General features: G+C 53.4%; 1 protein-coding gene across 1 annotated transcript; it reads right to left on the bottom strand.

The window, feature by feature from the left end:
- Positions 1–2,892: 2,892 nt before the first annotated feature.
- Positions 2,893–12,902, bottom strand: DACT3 (dishevelled binding antagonist of beta catenin 3). The gene is given in 5 exon segments (XM_073598035.1): positions 2,893–4,448; positions 4,450–4,949; positions 5,065–5,178; positions 6,923–7,001; positions 12,858–12,902. Coding segments are annotated over 5 exon segments (1,173 nt in total). The 3' UTR covers positions 2,893–4,013.
- Between the last annotated feature and the right edge of the window lie 6,446 nt (positions 12,903–19,348).

Here is a 19,348-nt window from a genome sequence, read left to right as displayed (position 1 = left end):
GATGTACCCCATACTCATTCACATAGGGTGGGTGGCCGGGATCTGGGGGCCCCCTTATTAAAGGGGGCTCCCGGATTCCAATAAGCCCCCTGCACGCAGACCCCGACAACCAACGGCCAGGGTTGTTGGGAAGAGGCCCTTGTCCTCAACATCAGGACAAGGTGCTTTGGGGCGGGGGGCCGCAGGGCGCCCCCCTGCCCCAAAGCACCCCCCCCCATGTTGAGGGCATGCGGCCTGGTACGGATATGGGGGGGGGGGGTGGCGGGGGGGGGGGGGGGGGCGCTCGCTCGTCCCCACCCCCATTCCTGACCGGCCAGGCTGTGTGCTCGGATAAGGGTCTGGTATGCTCTTGGAGAGGGAACCCATGCCAGTTTTTTTTATTTAAAATTTGACACGGAGTTCCCCCTCAAGATCATCTGAGCACAAGTCGCATGCCGAAGTCGGATCATGCGAGACGGCGATCCGACTTTGATCCGATTTCAAGGATAGTCAATGGGCTGAAGTAGGATCAAAGTAGTGCAGGGAGCATTTTCAAAGTCGGACCAACTTGTGTCAGACCAGTTAAGACGCTCCCATAGGGAAACATTGATTTTCACACGTCGTGCGACATGAGCGCCCAATGTGGGAGAGTTTGTTGTACCGGTGTGAACCCAGCCTAAGAGGCTCCTCTGTCCTCCACTCATTACCTGTATTAATGGCACCTGTTTGAACTTGTTATCAGTATAAAAGACACCTGTCTACAACCTCAAACAGTCACACTCCAAACTCCACTATGGTGAAGACCAAAGAGCTGTCGAAGGACACCAGAAACAAAATTGTAGACCTGCACCAGGCTGGGAAGACTGAATCTGCAATAGGCAAGCAGCTTGGTGTGAAGAACTCAACTGAGGGAGCAATAATTAGAAAATGGAAGACATACAAGACCACTGATCATCTCCCTCGATCTGGGGCTCCACGCAAGATCTCACCCCGTGGGGTCAAAATGATCACAAGAACGGTGAGCAAAAATCCCAGAACCACACGGGGGGACCTAGTGAATGACCTGCAGAGAGCTGGGACCAACGTAACAAAGGCTACCATCAGTAACACACTACGCCGCCAGGGACTCAGATCCTGCAGTGCCAGACGTGTCCCCCTGCTTAAGCCAGTACATGTCCGGGCCCGTCTGAGGTTTACTAGAGAGCATTTGGATGATCCAGAAGAGGATTGGGAGAATGTCATATGGTCAGATGAAACCAAAGTAGAACTGTTTGGTAGAAACACAACTCGTCGTGTTTGGAGGAGAGAGAATGCTGAGTTGCAACCAAAGAACACCATACCTACTGTTAAGCATGGGGGTGGCAACATCATGCTTTGGGGCTGTTTCTCTGCAAAGGGAACAGGACGACTGATCCGTGTACATGAAAGAATGAATGGGGCCATGTATCGTGAGATTCTGAGTGCAAATCTCCTCCCATCAGCAAGGGCATTAAGATGAAACATGGCTGGGTCTTTCAGCATGACAATGATCCCAAACACACCCCCCGGGCAATGAAGGAGTGGCTTCGTAAGAAGCATTTCAAGGTCCTGGAGTGGCCTAGCCAGTCTCCAGATCTCAACCCCATAGAAAACCTTTAGAGGGAGTTGGAAGTCCGTGTTGCCCAGCGACAGCCCCAAAACATCACTGCTCTAGAGGAGATCTGCATGGAGGAATGGGCCAACATACCAGCAACAGTGTGTGACAACCTTGTGAAGACTTACAGAAAACGTTTGACCTCTGTCATTGCCAACAAAGGAGATATAACAAAGTATTGAGATGAACTTTTCATATTCACCAAATACTTATTTTCCACCATAATTTGCAAATAAATTCTTTGAAAAATCAGACAATGTGATTGGATTTCTTTCCACATTTTTTCTCTCATAGTTGAGGTCTACCTATGATGACAATTACAGGCCTCTCTCATCTTTCTAAGTGGGAGAACTTCCACAATTGGTGGTGACTAAATACTTTTTTGCCCCACTGTATATATACAGCACATATACATATCCACATCCTATATACAGGTCTGTACAACCAATATTTACATTGATTATTGGCAGCTCCCTACATCAGGGAAGAGTCTGTATATACATTGTATCACTGCAGGACTAATACTAGGGAGGAAGAACAACAGGACCGCCCCTGAGGGACAGCCAGTCACAGGACCGCCCCCCCCCCCCAGAGGGACAGCCGGTCACAGGACCGCACCCCCCCCAGAGGGACAGCCGGTCACAGGACCGCACCCCCCCCAGAGGGACAGCCGGTCACAGGACCGCACCCCCCCCAGAGGGACAGCCGGTCACAGGACCGCACCCCCCAGAGGGACAGCCGGTCACAGGACCGCACCCCCCAGAGGGACAGCCGGTCACAGGACCGCACCCCCCAGAGGGACAGCCGGTCACAGGACCGCACCCCCCAGAGGGACAGCCGGCCAATGGATCGCCTCCCCCCCAGAGGGACAGCCGGTCAAAGGGACCCCCCCCAGAGGGACAGCTGGTCAAAGGGACCCCCCCCAGAGGGACAGCCGGTCACAGGACTGCCTCCCCCACTTCCCCAGAGGGACAGCCGGCCAATGGACCGCCCCCCCCAGAGGGACAGCCGGCCAATGGACCGCCCCCCCAGAGGGACAGCCGGCCAATGGACCGCCCCCCCAGAGGGACAGCCGGCCAATGGACCGCCCCCCCCAGAGGGACAGCCGGCCAATGGACCGCCCCCCCCAGAGGGACTGCCGGCCAATGGACCGCCCCCCCCAGAGGGACAGCCGGCCAATGGACCGCCCCCCCCCCCCCAGAGGGACAGCCGGCCAATGGACCGCCCCCCCCCCCCCAGAGGGACAGCCGGCCAATGGACCGCCCCCCCCCCCCCCCCAGAGGGACAGCCGGTCACAGGACCGCCTCACAAGAGGGACAGCCGGTCACAGGACCGCTCCCCCAGAGGGACAGCCGACCATAGGACTTAGGTGTTGGGAGCAGCCAGGAAACTCAGTACAAAAGGTGGACAGTGTAACAAGTGATTGTCCAATATCAGCTGATTATCAGTATGCACAGTGCAGCGCCCCCCGCTGGACAGCCAGGGATGACGCCAGTCAGTGAATGACACACAGCAATGCAAAGCATTATGGGTAGAGCAGGAGGCAGCTTGGGTTATGTGTCTCCGACACCCAAAGCCACCAATCAGAATGGCGCTTCCAGATTCCGGCTCTGAAAAGATCTGATTGGTGGCTCTGTGCAGCACAGACAGTTCTCATTTTAGCATACCGAAAAGGGAGGCGGATGGGAGTTGTAGTACTATTACCCCATGTGAGATGCTGGGCCTATCAATGTGCCTGAAACCAGAAGTGTCTTTTACCCATGACAACCAGATCCTTCCATCATACCTCCACAGCCGGTCAGGAATTCCCATTGGTTGCTTCCAGCAACAGACAGTTTTTATTTCAGGCACTTTGATTCTTGTGTGAGCAGAACGTATGACCCTGAGCATGGCAAACACAAGGGGGGGGGACGGACAGCGCCATCGCCCGTAGCAACCAGACATCGCGTGTGATTGTCCCAGAGAATGGTGAAACCTGATTGGCTGAACTCCGTGTCTACAGATCACGAGGAGCACAAACATTATAATACCCAGGAAAAAAAAAAAAAAGGGAAGGATGGTGGCCAGGACCCGCCTCCCCCCAAGCGTGATATGTGGACCCCAAAACAGCCGAGACTCTCCACTAGACTGTAAGCTCCTCTGACAAGGATCTGTGGCTCTGTACTGCGCTGCAGACTATGGTGGCACTTTATGAACTATAACAAGACTGGCACACAAAGGAGGAAGAACAGAGAAAGAGCCATCTGTGACAATGCCCTTCCCCCACTTCTGCGCCCACAGCATTCAGCCCCCCACCCCCCCAGTAGGGGAAATCTTCAGGTCCGGGGGCGGGGTTTGCTGTCCTCCGACCTACAAGCGGTGGGTGTGACGTCATGGCGGACTCCGCGTGGTTCTGCCCGGTTCACACCGTGGTCATGACCTTCAGTGACCCCGTGTGAAAACGCATGATCTTTTTCTTCAGCGCCTGTGAGGCTTTGACTTTGAACACTTGGGGGCGCCCTTCGGCATCGCAGGGAGGAAGCTGCATTGGCCACACCAGTTCCCCTTCTTCCTCCTCCTCTTCCCCCTCCGAATCGACCCTCGTCTCCACCTCCGGCACCCCGGCGCTGATCTCAGCGGTTGACCTCCACTTTCTGCAGGGCGGGCCGAGCCTCACCGGCGGGGCCCTCCCCTCTCTGCCCAGGGTGTAGCACCGCCCTCCTTCCTGCATGGGGCCCCACTCTGGGACGAAAGCCTGCTGGTCCGCCCAGCCTTCGGTCTGCGATCGGGCATTGGCCCAGCTCTCCCTGTAGTTCCTGGGGTGACCCCAGGCCTCAAGGTTCCCCCTGGAGCCCCCCCCACGCTTCGGCCTGCACCCCGGCTTCCACGCTCTCCTCCGGCCCCTGAATGGGGTCCCTCAGGCTCGTCTCAGACAGAGACCGCGGCGTCCTGCGCCCTCCCCTTTTCCGGGGCGGCTCCTCTGCCGACAGACACTTCCTGGGGGGTCTCGGCGGAGAGCCCTCCACGCTGCGGCCCTTCAGCAGGGGCGGGTGCTTTCTTCGGGGCCCCCGATGGACAGGGGTGTAAGAGGTGTTGGTGGCCATTCTACAGGCTGGAGTTGGAGCAGGAATGGGAGAAGGAAGAGGAGGGGGAGGGGGTGAGGGTCGTTCGGCAGAGACCGAGCGCATGTAGGGCGTGCGGAGTTGGCGGCGGAGGAGAGAGAGGATGTAGCCTTCAGCCCTGCGAGCGGGGGGAGGGGGCGGAGAGGAAGGGGAGGGATAGGGAGCAGACATGGAGCGAGGAACCAGCAGGCGGGAAGAAGAAGAGCGGGGGTGCTGGGATCCCACAACCAGGTCACCTGAGGATGGAAGAAAAGCGGGGGGTTACAGGGGGGCAGAGGCGGAAAATGCACCGATCAAATCAATTTGATCCAGGGGTGGGTAAAGAGGGGGGAGGGGAGGGCGGAGCCTTACCTGCGCTCTTCGGGCGCTCGCTGGCATAATGCATGCGGGCCTCCGTCTGACCCGTCCTGGGGGGCCGGTCCAGGAAGACGTCACATGACTCCGAGTTGTTGGCGTCCAAGTCCGCTGTGAAGACAGAGAATGGGGGAGGGACACATAAAACAGGCGAGTTATTAAAAGGTGGAGAAAACACCAACATTTCCTATATTAGCATGAGGGGATGGATGGGAATTGTAGTTGTGTTTCACCCACGTGATCAACAGACAAAACACATTTTACTCCCACGAGGAGACAATCGGCAGCAAAAAGATTGTTTGGTCGATCTAAAACTCCCCGCCCCCCTCACTATGCAAACGGTGGGATGTCCCAGGGGCAACCCTAAGAGACCAGAGGGTATGGAGGCACCTATAGGGGATCCAGGGATGGGGGGAGAGGAACACCTACAAGGCCCAGGGGTGGGAAGGGAACATTGGGAGCCTTGAGGATCGGGAGGGGGCACACCCCGGAGGTCCATGGGGTGGAATGGGGCACGCCCCGGAGGTCCAGGGGGTGGGAGGGGGCACGCCTCAGAGATCCAGGGATGGGAGGAGAGGAACACCTACAAGGCCCAGGGGAGGGAAGGCAACATCGGGAGTCTCGAGGATCGGGAGGGGGCACACCCCGGGGGTCCAGGGGGTGGGAGGGGGCACGCCTCAGAGATCCAGGGATGGGAGGAGAGGAACACCTACAAGGCCCAGGGGAGGGAAGGCAACATCGGGAGTCTCGAGGATCGGGAGGGGGCACACCCCGGGGGTCCAGGGGGTGGGAGGGGGCACGCTCCGGAGGTCCAGGGGGTAGAATGAGGCACGCCCCAGAGGTCCAGGGGGTGGGAGGGGGCACGCCCGGAGATCCAGGGATGGGGGGAGAGGAACAGCTACAAGGCCCAGGGGTGGGAAGGCAACATCGGGAGTCTCGAGGATCGGGAGGGGGCACACCCCGGGGGTCCAGGGGGTGGGAGGGGGCACGCTCCGGAGGTCCAGGGGGTAGAATGAGGCACGCCCCAGAGGTCCAGGGGGTGGGAGGGGGCACGCCCGGAGATCCAGGGATGGGGGGAGAGGAACAGCTACAAGGCCCAGGGGTGGGAAGGCAACATCGGGAGTCTCGAGGATCGGGAGGGGGCACACCCCGGGGGTCCAGGGGGTGGGAGGGGGCACGCTCCGGAGGTCCAGGGGGTAGAATGAGGCACGCCCCAGAGGTCCAGGGGGTGGGAGGGGGCACGCCCGGAGATCCAGGGATGGGGGGAGAGGAACACCTACAAGGCCCAGGGGTGGGAAGGGAACATTGGGAACCTCTGGGATCGGGAGGGGGCACGCCCAGAAGTCCAGGGGGTGGGAGGGGGCACGCTCCGGAGGTCCAGGGGGTGGGAGGGGGCACGCTCCGGAGGTCCAGGGGGTGGGAGGGGGCACGCTCCGGAGGTCCAGGGGGTGGGAGGGGGCACGCTCCGGAGGTCCAGGGGGTGGAATGGGGCACGCCCCGGGGGTCCAGGGGGTGGAATGGGGCACGCCCCGGGGGTCCAGGGGGTGGAATGGGGCACGCCCCGGGGGTCCAGGGGGCACAGCTTGAAATGTGCCCTCAGGCATTAGATACACAACCCTGATAATTTGTCACAAAGTGCCACCAGAGCTGCTGACAGCCATTCTACCCGATCACTGGAGGTGACTTCTGATCTCTGTGCTCCCCTTCTCCACCAATCAGCTTCACCCTTCCAGGAGCCTAGCACAGACTCCAGAGTGGGAGGGAAGATCTGATTGGTGGAGGTGGGACACTCCTATAATCATGGTATGTGCTACTGTAGCAGAGAGGTCCCTCCCCCGCCATGCCGCGCACTCACCTCTTTGGCTGTCGGTCACGGCTCTCAGTCTGAGCTCTCCCAACTGTCTCTCCAACTCCCACAACTGTCTGTCCAGATCCTGCGGAGACAAATCAGATGCAATTTACAGGCGTGTGGTAAAGGTCATGTGACCTGCAGGGGGCGTGTACAAGATCTGTGCGCCTTGTCCTCCCTGTGGTCCAGGTATGTAATGTATGGGGGGGATACGTGAATCAATATACAATGCAGCGTATACCGATTTTCAGGGAGAATTTTACATATACTGTGTGTAAATATATATGTATAAAAAAACATACACAATTCTGTAAATACATCCAGATATACAGTATATAGTGTGTATATATATATTATCCCTGTAATGCTCTGGCATGATGGCTCTATATGCAGTCAGCAATTTCTTGTGGGACACTTTGCAGAGATTGGGTCCACTGGCACCAATGCCGGGGGTTATTATTGGGTCCACTTTCTCCTCAGTGTGTGGCAGTTGACGGAATTTCTCCTCATTGCAGGAAATCTTGCTGCCATTGTTGGGCCCTCTGGAGGTGTCAGGGACCAAACTTGAGGCACTCTAAAAAAAAAAAAAAGTTAAGGGGACCATCCTGGATAATGATTATAGTGCAGATATATGACATGGGTGTGGGGGGGGGGGGGTGTCATTAATGTAACCAATCATTAAATAGCAGGGCAGGAAGGGGACCCATCCTTATATATGATGTGTGATCCCCTTTATACACACACAGTGGGGACAGAAAGTATTCAGACCCCCGTACACACAGCTCCCCATATTGTACACACAGCTCCCCATATTGTACACACAGCACCCCATATTGTACACACAGCACCCCATATTGTACACACAGCACTCCATATTGTACACACAGCACCTCATATTGTACACACAGCCCCCCATATTGTACACACAGCACCCCATATTGTACACACAGCACCCCATATTGTACACACAGCCCCCCATATTATACACACAGCCCCCCATATTGTACACACTGCACCTCATATTGTACACACAGCACCCCATATTGTACACACAGCACCCCATATTGTACACACAGCACCCCATATTGTACACACAGCCCCCCATATTGTACACACAGCCCCCCATATTGTACACACAGCACCTCATATTGTACACACAGCACCCCATATTGTACACACAGCACCTCATATTGTACACACTGCACCTCATATTGTATACACAGCACCCCATATTGTACACACAGCACCTCATATTGTACACACAGCACCCCATATTGTACACACAGCCCCCCATATTGTACACACTGCACCTCATATTGTACACACAGCACCCCATATTGTACACACAGCACCCCATATTGTACACACAGCACCCCATATTGTACACACAGCCCCCCATATTGTACACACTGCACCTCATATTGTACACACAGCACCCCATATTGTACACACAGCACCCCATATTGTACACACTGCACCTCATATTGTACACACAGCACCCCATATTGTACACACAGCACCCTATATTGTACACACATCACCCCATATTGTACACACAGCACCTCATATTGTACACACAGCCCCCCATATTGTACACACAGCCCCCCATATTGTACACACAGCACTCCATATTGTACACACAGCACCCCATATTGTACACACAGCTCCCCATATTGTACACACAGCACCCCATATTGTACACACAGCACTCCATATTGTACACACAGCTCCCCATATTGTACACACAGCACCCCATATTGTACACACAGCCCCCCATATTGTACACACAGCACTCCATATTGTACACACAGCACCTCATATTGTACACACAGCACCCCATATTGTACACACATCACCCCATATTGTACACACAGCACTCCATATTGTACACACAGCCCCCCATATTGTACACACAGCACTCCATATTGTACACACAGCACCCCATATTGTACACACATCACCCCATATTGTACACACAGCCCCCCATATTGTACACACAGCACCCCATATTGTACACACAGCCCCCCATATTGTACACACAGCACTCCATATTGTACACACAGCACCTCATATTGTACACACAGCACCTCATATTGTACACACAGCACTCCATATTGTACACACAGCCCCCCATATTGTACACAGCCCCCCATATTGTACACACAGCACCCCATATTGTACACACAGCACCCCATATTGTACACACAGCCCCCCATATTGTACACACAGCCCCCCATATTGTACACACAGCACCTCATATTGTACACACAGCCCCCCATATTGTACACACAGCACCCCATATTGTACACACAGCACCCCATATTGTACACACAGCCCCCCATATTGTACACACAGCACCTCATATTGTACACACAGCACCCCATATTGTACACACAGCACCCCATATTGTACACACAGCACCCCATATTGTACACACAGCCCCCCATATTGTACACACAGCACCCCATATTGTACACACAGCCCCCCATATTGTACACACAGCACCCCATATTGTACACACAGCACCTCATATTGTACACACAGCACTCCATATTGTACACACAGCCCCCCATATTGTACACACAGCCCCCCATATTGTACACACAGCCCCCCATATTGTACACACATCACCCCATATTGTACACACAGCACCTCATATTGTACACACAGCACCCCATATTGTACACACAGCACCTCATATTGTACACACAGCACTCCATATTGTACACACATCACCTCATATTGTACACACAGCACTCCATATTGTACACACAGCACCCCATATTGTACACACAGCACCCCATATTGTACACACATCACCCCATATTGTACACACAGCACCTCATATTGTACACACAGCACCCCATATTGTACACACAGCCCCCCATATTGTACACACAGCACCCCATATTATACACACAGCACCCCATATTGTACACACAGCCCCCCATATTGTACACACAACACCCTATATTGTACACACAGCACCCCATATTGTACACACAGCACCCCATATTGTACACACAGCCCCCCATATTGTACACACAGCACCCCATATTGTACACACAGCACCCCATATTGTACACACAGCCCCCCATATTTTACACACAGCCCCCCATATTGTACACACAGCCCCCCATATTGTACACACAGCACCCCATATTGTACACACAACACCTCATATTGTACACACAGCACCTCATATTGTACACACAGCCCCCCATATTGTACACACAGCACCCCATATTGTACACACAGCACCTCATATTGTACACACATCACCCCATATTGTACACACAGCCCCCCATATTGTACACACAACACCTCATATTGTACACACAGCCCCCCATATTGTACACACAGCCCCCCATATTGTACACACAGCCCCCCATATTGTACACACAGCCCCCCATATTGTACACACAGCACCCCATATTGTACACACAACACCTCATATTGTACACACAGCACCTCATATTGTACACACAGCACCCCATATTGTACACACAGCACCCCATATTGTACACACAGCACCCCATATTGTACACACAGCCCCCCATATTGTACACACAGCCCCCCATATTGTACACACAGCCCCCCATATTGTACACACAGCACCCCATATTGTACACACAGCACCTCATATTGTACACACAGCACCCCATATTGTACACACAGCACCCCATATTGTACACACAGCCCCCCATATTGTACACACAGCACCCCATATTGTACACACAGCACCCCATATTGTACACACAGCACCTCATATTGTACACACAGCTCCCCATATTGTACACACAGCACCCCATATTGTACACACAGCACCCCATATTGTACACACAGCCCCCCATATTGTACACACAGCACTCCATATTGTACACACAACCCCCCATATTGTACACACAGCCCCCCATATTGTACACACAGCCCCCCATATTGTACACACAGCCCCCCATATTGTACACACAGCACCCCATATTGTACACACAGCCCCCCATATTGTACACACAGCCCCCCATATTGTACACACAGCACCCCATATTGTACACACAGCCCCCCATATTGTACACACAGCCCCCCATATTGTACACACAGCACCCCATATTGTACACACAGCACCCCATATTGTACACACAGCACCTCATATTGTACACACAGCCCCCCCCATATTGTACACACAGCACTCCATATTGTACACACAGCCCCCCATATTGTACACACAGCCCCCCATATTGTACACACAGCACCCCATATTGTACACACAGCACCCCATATTGTACACACAGCCCCCCATATTGTACACACAGCACCCCATATTGTACACACAGCACCCCATATTGTACACACAGCACCTCATATTGTACACACAGCTCCCCATATTGTACACACAGCACCCCATATTGTACACACATCACTCCATATTGTACACACAACCCCCCATATTGTACACACAGCCCCCCATATTGTACACACAGCCCCCCATATTGTACACACAGCCCCCCATATTGTACACACATCACCCCATATTGTACACACAGCCCCCCATATTGTACACACATCACCCCATATTGTACACACATCACCCCATATTGTACACACAGCCCCCCATATTGTACACACAGCGCCCCATATTGTACACACAGCATGAGGTAAAGAAGAACCCAAAGATCACTGTGGCTGAGCTCCAGAGATGCAGTCGGGGGATGGGAGAAAGTTGTAGAAAGTCAACCATCACTGCAGCCCTCCACCAGTCGGGGCTTTATGGCAGAGTGGCCCGACGAAGCCTCTCCTCAGTGCAAGACACCTGAAAGCCGCATGGAGTTTGCTAAAAAACACCTGAAGGACTCCAAGATGGTGAGAAAAATGGATTTTTAAAACAGCTTACCTGTAAAATCCTTTTCTTGGAGTACATCACGGGACACAGAGCACCATAATAATGACTATGTGGGTTATACACTTACCTTCAGGTGATTGGACACTGGCAACCAATAGTAAGACGGTTCCTCCCATATAACCCCTCCCACACAGGAAGTGCCTCAGTTTTGTAGCAAGCAATGACGATCCCAGAAAAAGAGGAGGGACCTCTGTGTACTCCAAGAAAAGGATTTTACAGGTAAGCTGTTTCTTTATGGTACATCACGGGACACAGAGCACCATAATAATGACTATGTGGGATGTCCTAAAGCAATGCATCTGAGGGGGGGTGGGGGATGGGGACACATCATCCCTAGACCCAATGGATCTGAGATTACAAAGCTGCCTGCAAAACGCTGTGGCCAAACACAGTCTCCCTTTGAGACCTCACATCCACCTGGTAGAACCTGCTGAACGTATGAACTGAAGACCAAGGGGCGCTTTGCAGACCTGAGCCATAGACACCTGCTGGTGTACTACCCATGATGCACTAATCCCCCTAGTGGAGTGTCCATTCCTGAACCGGGGGTAACTTAAACCCAATTCGTAACATCTCCATTAGAGATTGGATAAACAATTTCTGGGAATGGGAGGCTGACATTGGCTCCTCAGAGTCCTCAGCCGAGGAATCTTCAGCCTCTCCTACCTCCTGGTCCTTCACGACCACCTCCTCTGGATCCTCTGCTCATTCTGGTTCCAGGTCACCTGGACCCATCTGGCTATAAGAGTCCTGGTGCTCTAGTGACTCTCCACTTGGCCCAGGCCTGGGGGAAGGAGATCTATTACGCTTCCTTCCCCCCTGTGTTACAGAGGCAATCATGCCATCTATTTTGCCTTCCAGGCCCGCCAAGGCAGATGCCAAATCATCCTTTGTAACATAAGCTGAGGTAGGTACATTGGTAGTGGCCACTATGCCTGACAAGTGCAATGGCTCAGCCAGGTCAGAAGCCGCAGATCCTTCAGGAGAAACTGAGGCTGCATCAGCATGGGGTTGGCCTCCTGTCTTTTGTGGAGGGACTCTTACCCCTGGGCTTGCCTTGTTCCCTGCTCCTCGTTTCTTGGAAGACATTGCTTACACACGAGGAAGAAAAGGAGGAGTACTCCCCACAAACTACAACTATCCTTCAACCTGTCACCGCTGTGTCCAAGACCACCAGGCTCACGTGCCCAAATGTCGCTCTGTGTTCTCCACGCGCTGTGACGCGCACACCGAAGGCGCACACACACGCCGTAGCGCGCACGCAGCGCATGCGCACATTTGCGCACGCCTGATCAAAACGCACGCCATACCAGGCATCTGTAAGACACAGGTTTCAGAAGGAATACATACATATATATAATAAATTCCCAAAGGGAGTACTCACCATCCCAAGCAGCAGGGCCTGTTTCACCAGGCCCAATCTTCCCCCATCACGGCGGGTAGCGCCTCTAAGGACCTTCAGGGACCAGGTCCCCCATATTGGGGTCCACACCCCTGGACCTGTAAAGCACCCTTTATGGTTTACCTTGGGCAGGATTGACCAGGAATACCAACTTTAACAAGGGTCCAGCGCCTATAAAGGACACATTACAAGCACCTCGTTCTCGAGCCGAGGTTCGGGTACATCCACTTTAGTAAAGCCATCCGAATGGATCCGATTAGAACGTCCTCAGTGGGACATCTTTGAAGAAACTGAAGAGCTTCAATATCTGTGACCATCACCTTCAAGACACTGGTGAGAAAACTGAGGTACTTCCTGTGTGGGAGGGGTTATATGGGAGGAACCGTCTTACTATTGGCTGCCAGCGTCCAATCACCTGAAGGTAAGCGTATAACCCACATAGTCATTATTATGGTGCTCTGTGTCCCGTGATGTACGATAAAGAAAGAAGATTCTCTGGTCTGATGAGACCAAGATAGAACTTTTTGGCCTTAATTCTAAGTGGTATGTGTGGAGAAAACCAGGCACTGCTCATCACCTGTCCAATACAGTCCCAACAGTGAAGCATGGTGGTGGCAGCATCATGCTGTGGGGGTGTTTTTCAGCTGCAGGGACAGGACGACTGGTTGCAATCGAGGGAAAGATGAATGTGGCCAAGTACAGGGATATCCTGGACCAAAACCTTCTCCAGAGTGCTCAGGACCTCAGACTGGGCCGAAGGTTTACCTCCCAACAAGACAATGACCCTAAGCACACCGCTAAAATAACGAAGGAGTGGCTTCACAACAACTCCGTGACTGTTCTTGAATGGCCCGGCCAGAGCCCCGACTTAAACCCAATTGAGTATCTCTGGAGAGACCTAAAAATGGCCGTCCACCAACGTTTACCATCCCCCCTGACAGAACTGGAGAGGATCTGCAAGGAGGAATGGCAGAGGATCCCCAAATACAGGTGTGAAAAACTTGTTGTATCTTTCACAAAAAGACTCATCAAAAGGGGCTTCTACTAAATACTGAGCAAAGGGTCTGAATACTTAGGAGCATGTGATATTTCAGGTTTTCTTTTTTAATAAATCTGCAAAAATGTCAACAATTCTGTGTTTTTCTGTCAATATGGGGGGCTGTGTGTACAATATGGGGGGCTGTGTGTACAATATGGGGTGATGTGTGTACAATATGGGGTGCTGTGTGTACAATATGGGGTGCTGTGTGTACAATATGGGGTGCTGTGTGTATAATATGGGGGCTGTGTGTACAATATGGGGTGCTGTGTGTACAATATGGGGTGCTGTGTGTATAATATGGGGGGCTGTGTGTACAATATGAGGTGCTGTGTGTACAATATGGGGGGCTGTGTGTACAATATGGAGTGCTGTGTGTACAATATGGGGGGCTGTGTGTACAATATGGGGTGATGTGTGTACAATATGGGGTGCTGTGTGTACAATATGATGTGCTGTGTGTACAATATGGGGGGCTGTGTGTACAATATGGGGGGCTGTGTGTACAATATGGGGTGCTGTGTACAATATGGGGGGCTGTGTGTACAATATGAGGTGCTGTGTGTACAATATGGGGTGCTGTGTGTACAATATGGGGTGTTGTGTGTACAATATGGAGTGCTGTGTGTACAATATGGGGTGCTGTGTGTACAATATGGAGTGCTGTGTGTACAATATGGGGTGCTGTGTGTATAATATGGGGGGCTGTGTGTACAATATGAGGTGTTGTGTGTACAATATGGGGTGTTGTGTGTACAATATGGAGTGCTGTGTGTACAATACGGGGTGCTGTGTGTACAATATGGAGTGCTGTGTGTACAATATGGGGTGCTGTGTGTATAATATGGGGGGCTGTGTGTACAATATGGAGTGCTGTGTGTACAATATGGGGTGCTGTGTGTATAATATGGGGGGCTGTGTGTACAATATGGGGTGCTGTGTGTACAATATGGGGGGGCTGTGTGTACAATATGAGGTGCTGTGTGTACAATATGGGGGGCTGTGTGTACAATATGGGGTGCTGTGTGTATAATATGGGGGGCTGTGTGTACAATATGAGGTGCTGTGTGTACAATATGGGGTGCTGTGTGTACAATATGGAGTGCTGTGTGTACAATATGGGGTGCTGTGTGTACAATATGGGGTGCTGTGTGTACAATATGGGGTGCTGTGTGTACAATATGGAGTGCTGTGTGTACAATATGGGGTGCTGTGTGTACAATATGGAGTGCTGTGTGTACAATATGAGGTGCTGTGTGTACAATATGGGGGGCTGTGTGTACAATATGGGGTGATGTGTGTACAATATGAGGTGCTGTGTGTACAATATGGGGTGCTGTGTGTATAATATGGGGTGCTGTGTGTACAATATGAGGTGCTGTGTGTACAATATGGGGTGTTGTGTGTACAATATGGGGGGCTGTGTGTACAATATGGGGGGCTGTGTGTACAATATGGGGTGTTGTGTGTACAATATGGGGGGCTGTGTGTACAATATGGGGTGTTGTGTGTACAATATGGGGGGCTGTGTGTACAATATGGGGGGCTGTGTGTACAATATGAGGTGCTGTGTGTACAATATGGAGTGCTGTGTGTACAATATGGGGTGCTGTGTGTACAATATGGGGGGCTGTGTGTACAATATGGGGGGCTGTGTGTACAATATGAGGTGCTGTGTGTACAATATGGGGGGCTGTGTGTACAATATGGGGGGCTGTGTGTACAATATGGGGGGCTGTGTGTACAATATGGGGGGCTGTGTGTATAATATGGGGTGATGTGTGTACAATATGGGGGGCTGTGTACAATATGGGGGGCTGTGTGTACAATATGGGGGGCTGTGTGTACAATATGGGGGGCTGTGTGTATAATATGGGGGGCTGTGTGTACAATATGGGGGGCTGTGTACAATATGGGGTGATGTGTGTACAATATGGGGTGCTGTGTGTACAATATGGAGTGTTGTGTGTACAATATGGGGGGCTGTGTGTACAATATGGGGTGCTGTGTGTATAATATGGGGTGCTGTGTGTACAATATGGGGTGCTGTGTGTATAATATGGGGTGCTGTGTGTACAATATGGGGTGCTGTGTGTACAATATGGGGTGCTGTGTGTACAATATGAGGTGCTGTGTGTACAATATGGGGTGCTGTGTGTACAATATGGGGGGCTGTGTGTACAATATGGGGTGCTGTGTGTACAATATGGGGGGCTGTGTGTACAATATGGAGTGCTGTGTGTACAATATGGGGTGCTGTGTGTACAATATGGAGTGTTGTGTGTACAATATGGGGGGCTGTGTGTACAATATGGGGTGCTGTGTGTATAATATGGGGTGCTGTGTGTACAATATGGAGTGCTGTGTGTACAATATGGGGTGCTGTGTGTACAATATGGAGTGTTGTGTGTACAATATGGGGTGCTGTGTGTACAATATGGGGTGCTGTGTGTACAATATGGGGTGCTGTGTGTACAATATGGGGGGCTGTGTGTACAATATGGGGTGCTGTGTGTACAATATGGGGTGCTGTGTGTACAATATGGGGGGCTGTGTGTACAATATGGGGTGCTGTGTGTACAATATGGGGTGCTGTGTGTACAATATGGGGTGCTGTGTGTACAATATGAGGTGCTGTGTGTACAATATGAGGTGCTGTGTGTACAATATGGGGTGCTGTGTGTACAATATGGGGTGCTGTGTGTATAATATGGGGGGCTGTGTGTACAATATGGGGTGCTGTGTGTACAATATGGGGGGCTGTGTGTACAATATGGGGTGCTGTGTGTACAATATGGGGTGCTGTGTGTACAATATGGGGTGCTGTGAACTGAAATGATTTTAGCAAATGGCTGCAATATAACAAAGAGTGAAAAATTTAAGGGGGTCTGAATACTTTCCCTCCCCACTGTATATTACCAGAAGTATTGGTCCCCCCCCTTTACACACACATGAACTTTAATGACATCCCAGTCTTAGTCCGGAGGGTTCAATATTGAGTTGGCTCCGCCCTTTGCAGCTATAACAGCTTCACCTCTTCTGGGAAGGCCGTTCACAAGGTTTAGGAGGGTGTCTATGGGAATGTATGACCATTCTTCCAGAAGAGCATTTGTGAGGTCAGGCACTGATGTTGGATGAGAAGGTCTGGCTCACAGTCTCCACTCTAATTCATCCCAAAGGCGTTCAACCCTGAAAAACAACCCCGCACCATAATCCCCCCTTCACCAAATGGTATGAACCAGAGCATAAGGCAAGGTCCATAAAGACATAGATGAGTGAGTTTGGGGTGGAGGAACTTGACTGACCTGCACAGAGTCCTGACCTCAACCGATAGAACACCTTTGGGATGAATTAGAGCGGAGACTGCGAGCCAGGCCTTCTCGTCCAACATCAGTGCCTGACCTCACAAATGTTCTTCTGGAAGAACGGTCAAACATTCCCATAGACACCCTCCTAAACCTTGTGGACGGCCTTCCCAGAAGAGGTGAAGCTGTTATAGCTGCAAAGGGCGAAGCCAACTCAATATTGAACCCTCCGGACTAAGACTGGGGTGTCATTAAAGCGGGGTTCCCACTTAAAAAAAGTCAGCAGCTACAAATACTGCAGGGACTGTCCAAGAGGGGAGCTGCAGAAGAGGGGTGCTGTCAAAAAGGGGTGCAGGACTGTCCAAGAGGGGAGCGGGGGGGGGGGGAGGACTGTCCAAGAGGAGAGAAGGGGGGACTGTCCAACAGGGGAGCCGGGGGGGGGGGGGGGGAGAGACTGTCCAAGACAGGAGCAGGGGGGGGGGAGGACTGTCCAAGAAGGGAGCAGGGGGGGGGGACGGGACTGTCCAAGACGGGAGCAGGAGGGGGGGGGACTGTCCAAGACGGGAGCAGGAGGGGGGGGGGGGACTGTCCAAGACAGGAGCAGGAGGGGGGGGGGGACTGTCCAAGACGGAAGCAGGGGGGGGGGAGGACTGTCCAAGACGGGAGCAGGAGGGGGGAGGACTGTCCAAGACGGGAGCAGGAGGGGGGGAGGACTGTCCAAGACGGGAGCAGGAGGGGGGGAGGACTGTCCAAGACGGGAGCAGGAGGGGGGGGGACTGTCCAAGACGGGAGCAGGAGGGGGGGAGGACTGTCCAAGACGGGAGCAGGAGGGGGGGGGGACTGTCCAAGACGGGAGCAGAAGGGGGGGAGAGACTGTCCAAGACGGGATGCAGGGGGGGGGGGGGAGGACTGTCCAAGACGGGAGCAGGAGGGGGGGGGACTGTCCAAGACGGGATGCAGGGGGGGGGGGGAGACTGTCCAAGACGGGATGCAGGGGGGGGGGAGGACTGTCCAAGACGGGATGCAGGGGGGGGGGAGGACTGTCCAAGACGGGAGCAGGAGGGGGGGACCTGTCCAAGAGGGGAGCAGGGGGGGGGGGGGAACTGTCCAAGAGGGGAGCAGGGGGGGGGGAACTGTCCAAGAGGGGAGCAGGGGGGGGAGGACTGTCCAAGACGGGAGCAGGAGGGGGGGACCTGTCCAAGAGGGGAGCAGGGGGGGGGGGAACTGTCCAAGAGGGGAGCAGGGGGGGGGGGAACTGTCCAAGAGGGGAGCAGGGGGGGGGAACTGTCCAAGAGGGGAGCATGGGGGGGGGGGACTGTCCAAAAGGGTCGCAGGGGGGGGAAGACTGTCCAAGAGGGGAGTAAGGGGGGGGGAAGACTGTCCAAGAGGGGAGCAAGGGGGGGGAAGACTGTCCAAGAGGGGAGCAAGGGGGGGAAGACTGTCCAAGAGGGGAGCAAGGGGGGGAAGACTGTCCAAGAGGGGAGCAAGGGGGGGGGAGACTGTCCAAGAGGGGAGCAAAGGGGGGAAGACTGTCCAAGAGGGGAGCAAAGGGGGGAAGACTGTCCAAGAGGGGAGGGTGAACTGTCCAAGAGGGGAGCAGGGGGGGGTGAACTGTCCAAGAGGGGAGCAGGGGGGGGGTGAACTGTCCAAGAGGGGAGCAGGGGGGAAGGAGGGGAACTGTCCAAGAGGGCAGAAGGAACTGTCCAAGAGGGGAGCAGGCGGGGGGGGGACGGGACTGTCCAAGAGGGGAGCAGGCGGGGGGGACTGTCCAAGAGGGGAGCAGGGGGGG

This window comes from Aquarana catesbeiana, linkage group LG09 (genome assembly GCF_042186555.1).
Source record: "Aquarana catesbeiana isolate 2022-GZ linkage group LG09, ASM4218655v1, whole genome shotgun sequence".
In the NCBI taxonomy this organism is placed as follows: domain Eukaryota; kingdom Metazoa; phylum Chordata; class Amphibia; order Anura; family Ranidae; genus Aquarana; species Aquarana catesbeiana.
The sequence above is the reverse complement of the archived record's forward strand: the minus strand, read 5'-3'. Positions and strand labels throughout refer to the sequence as shown.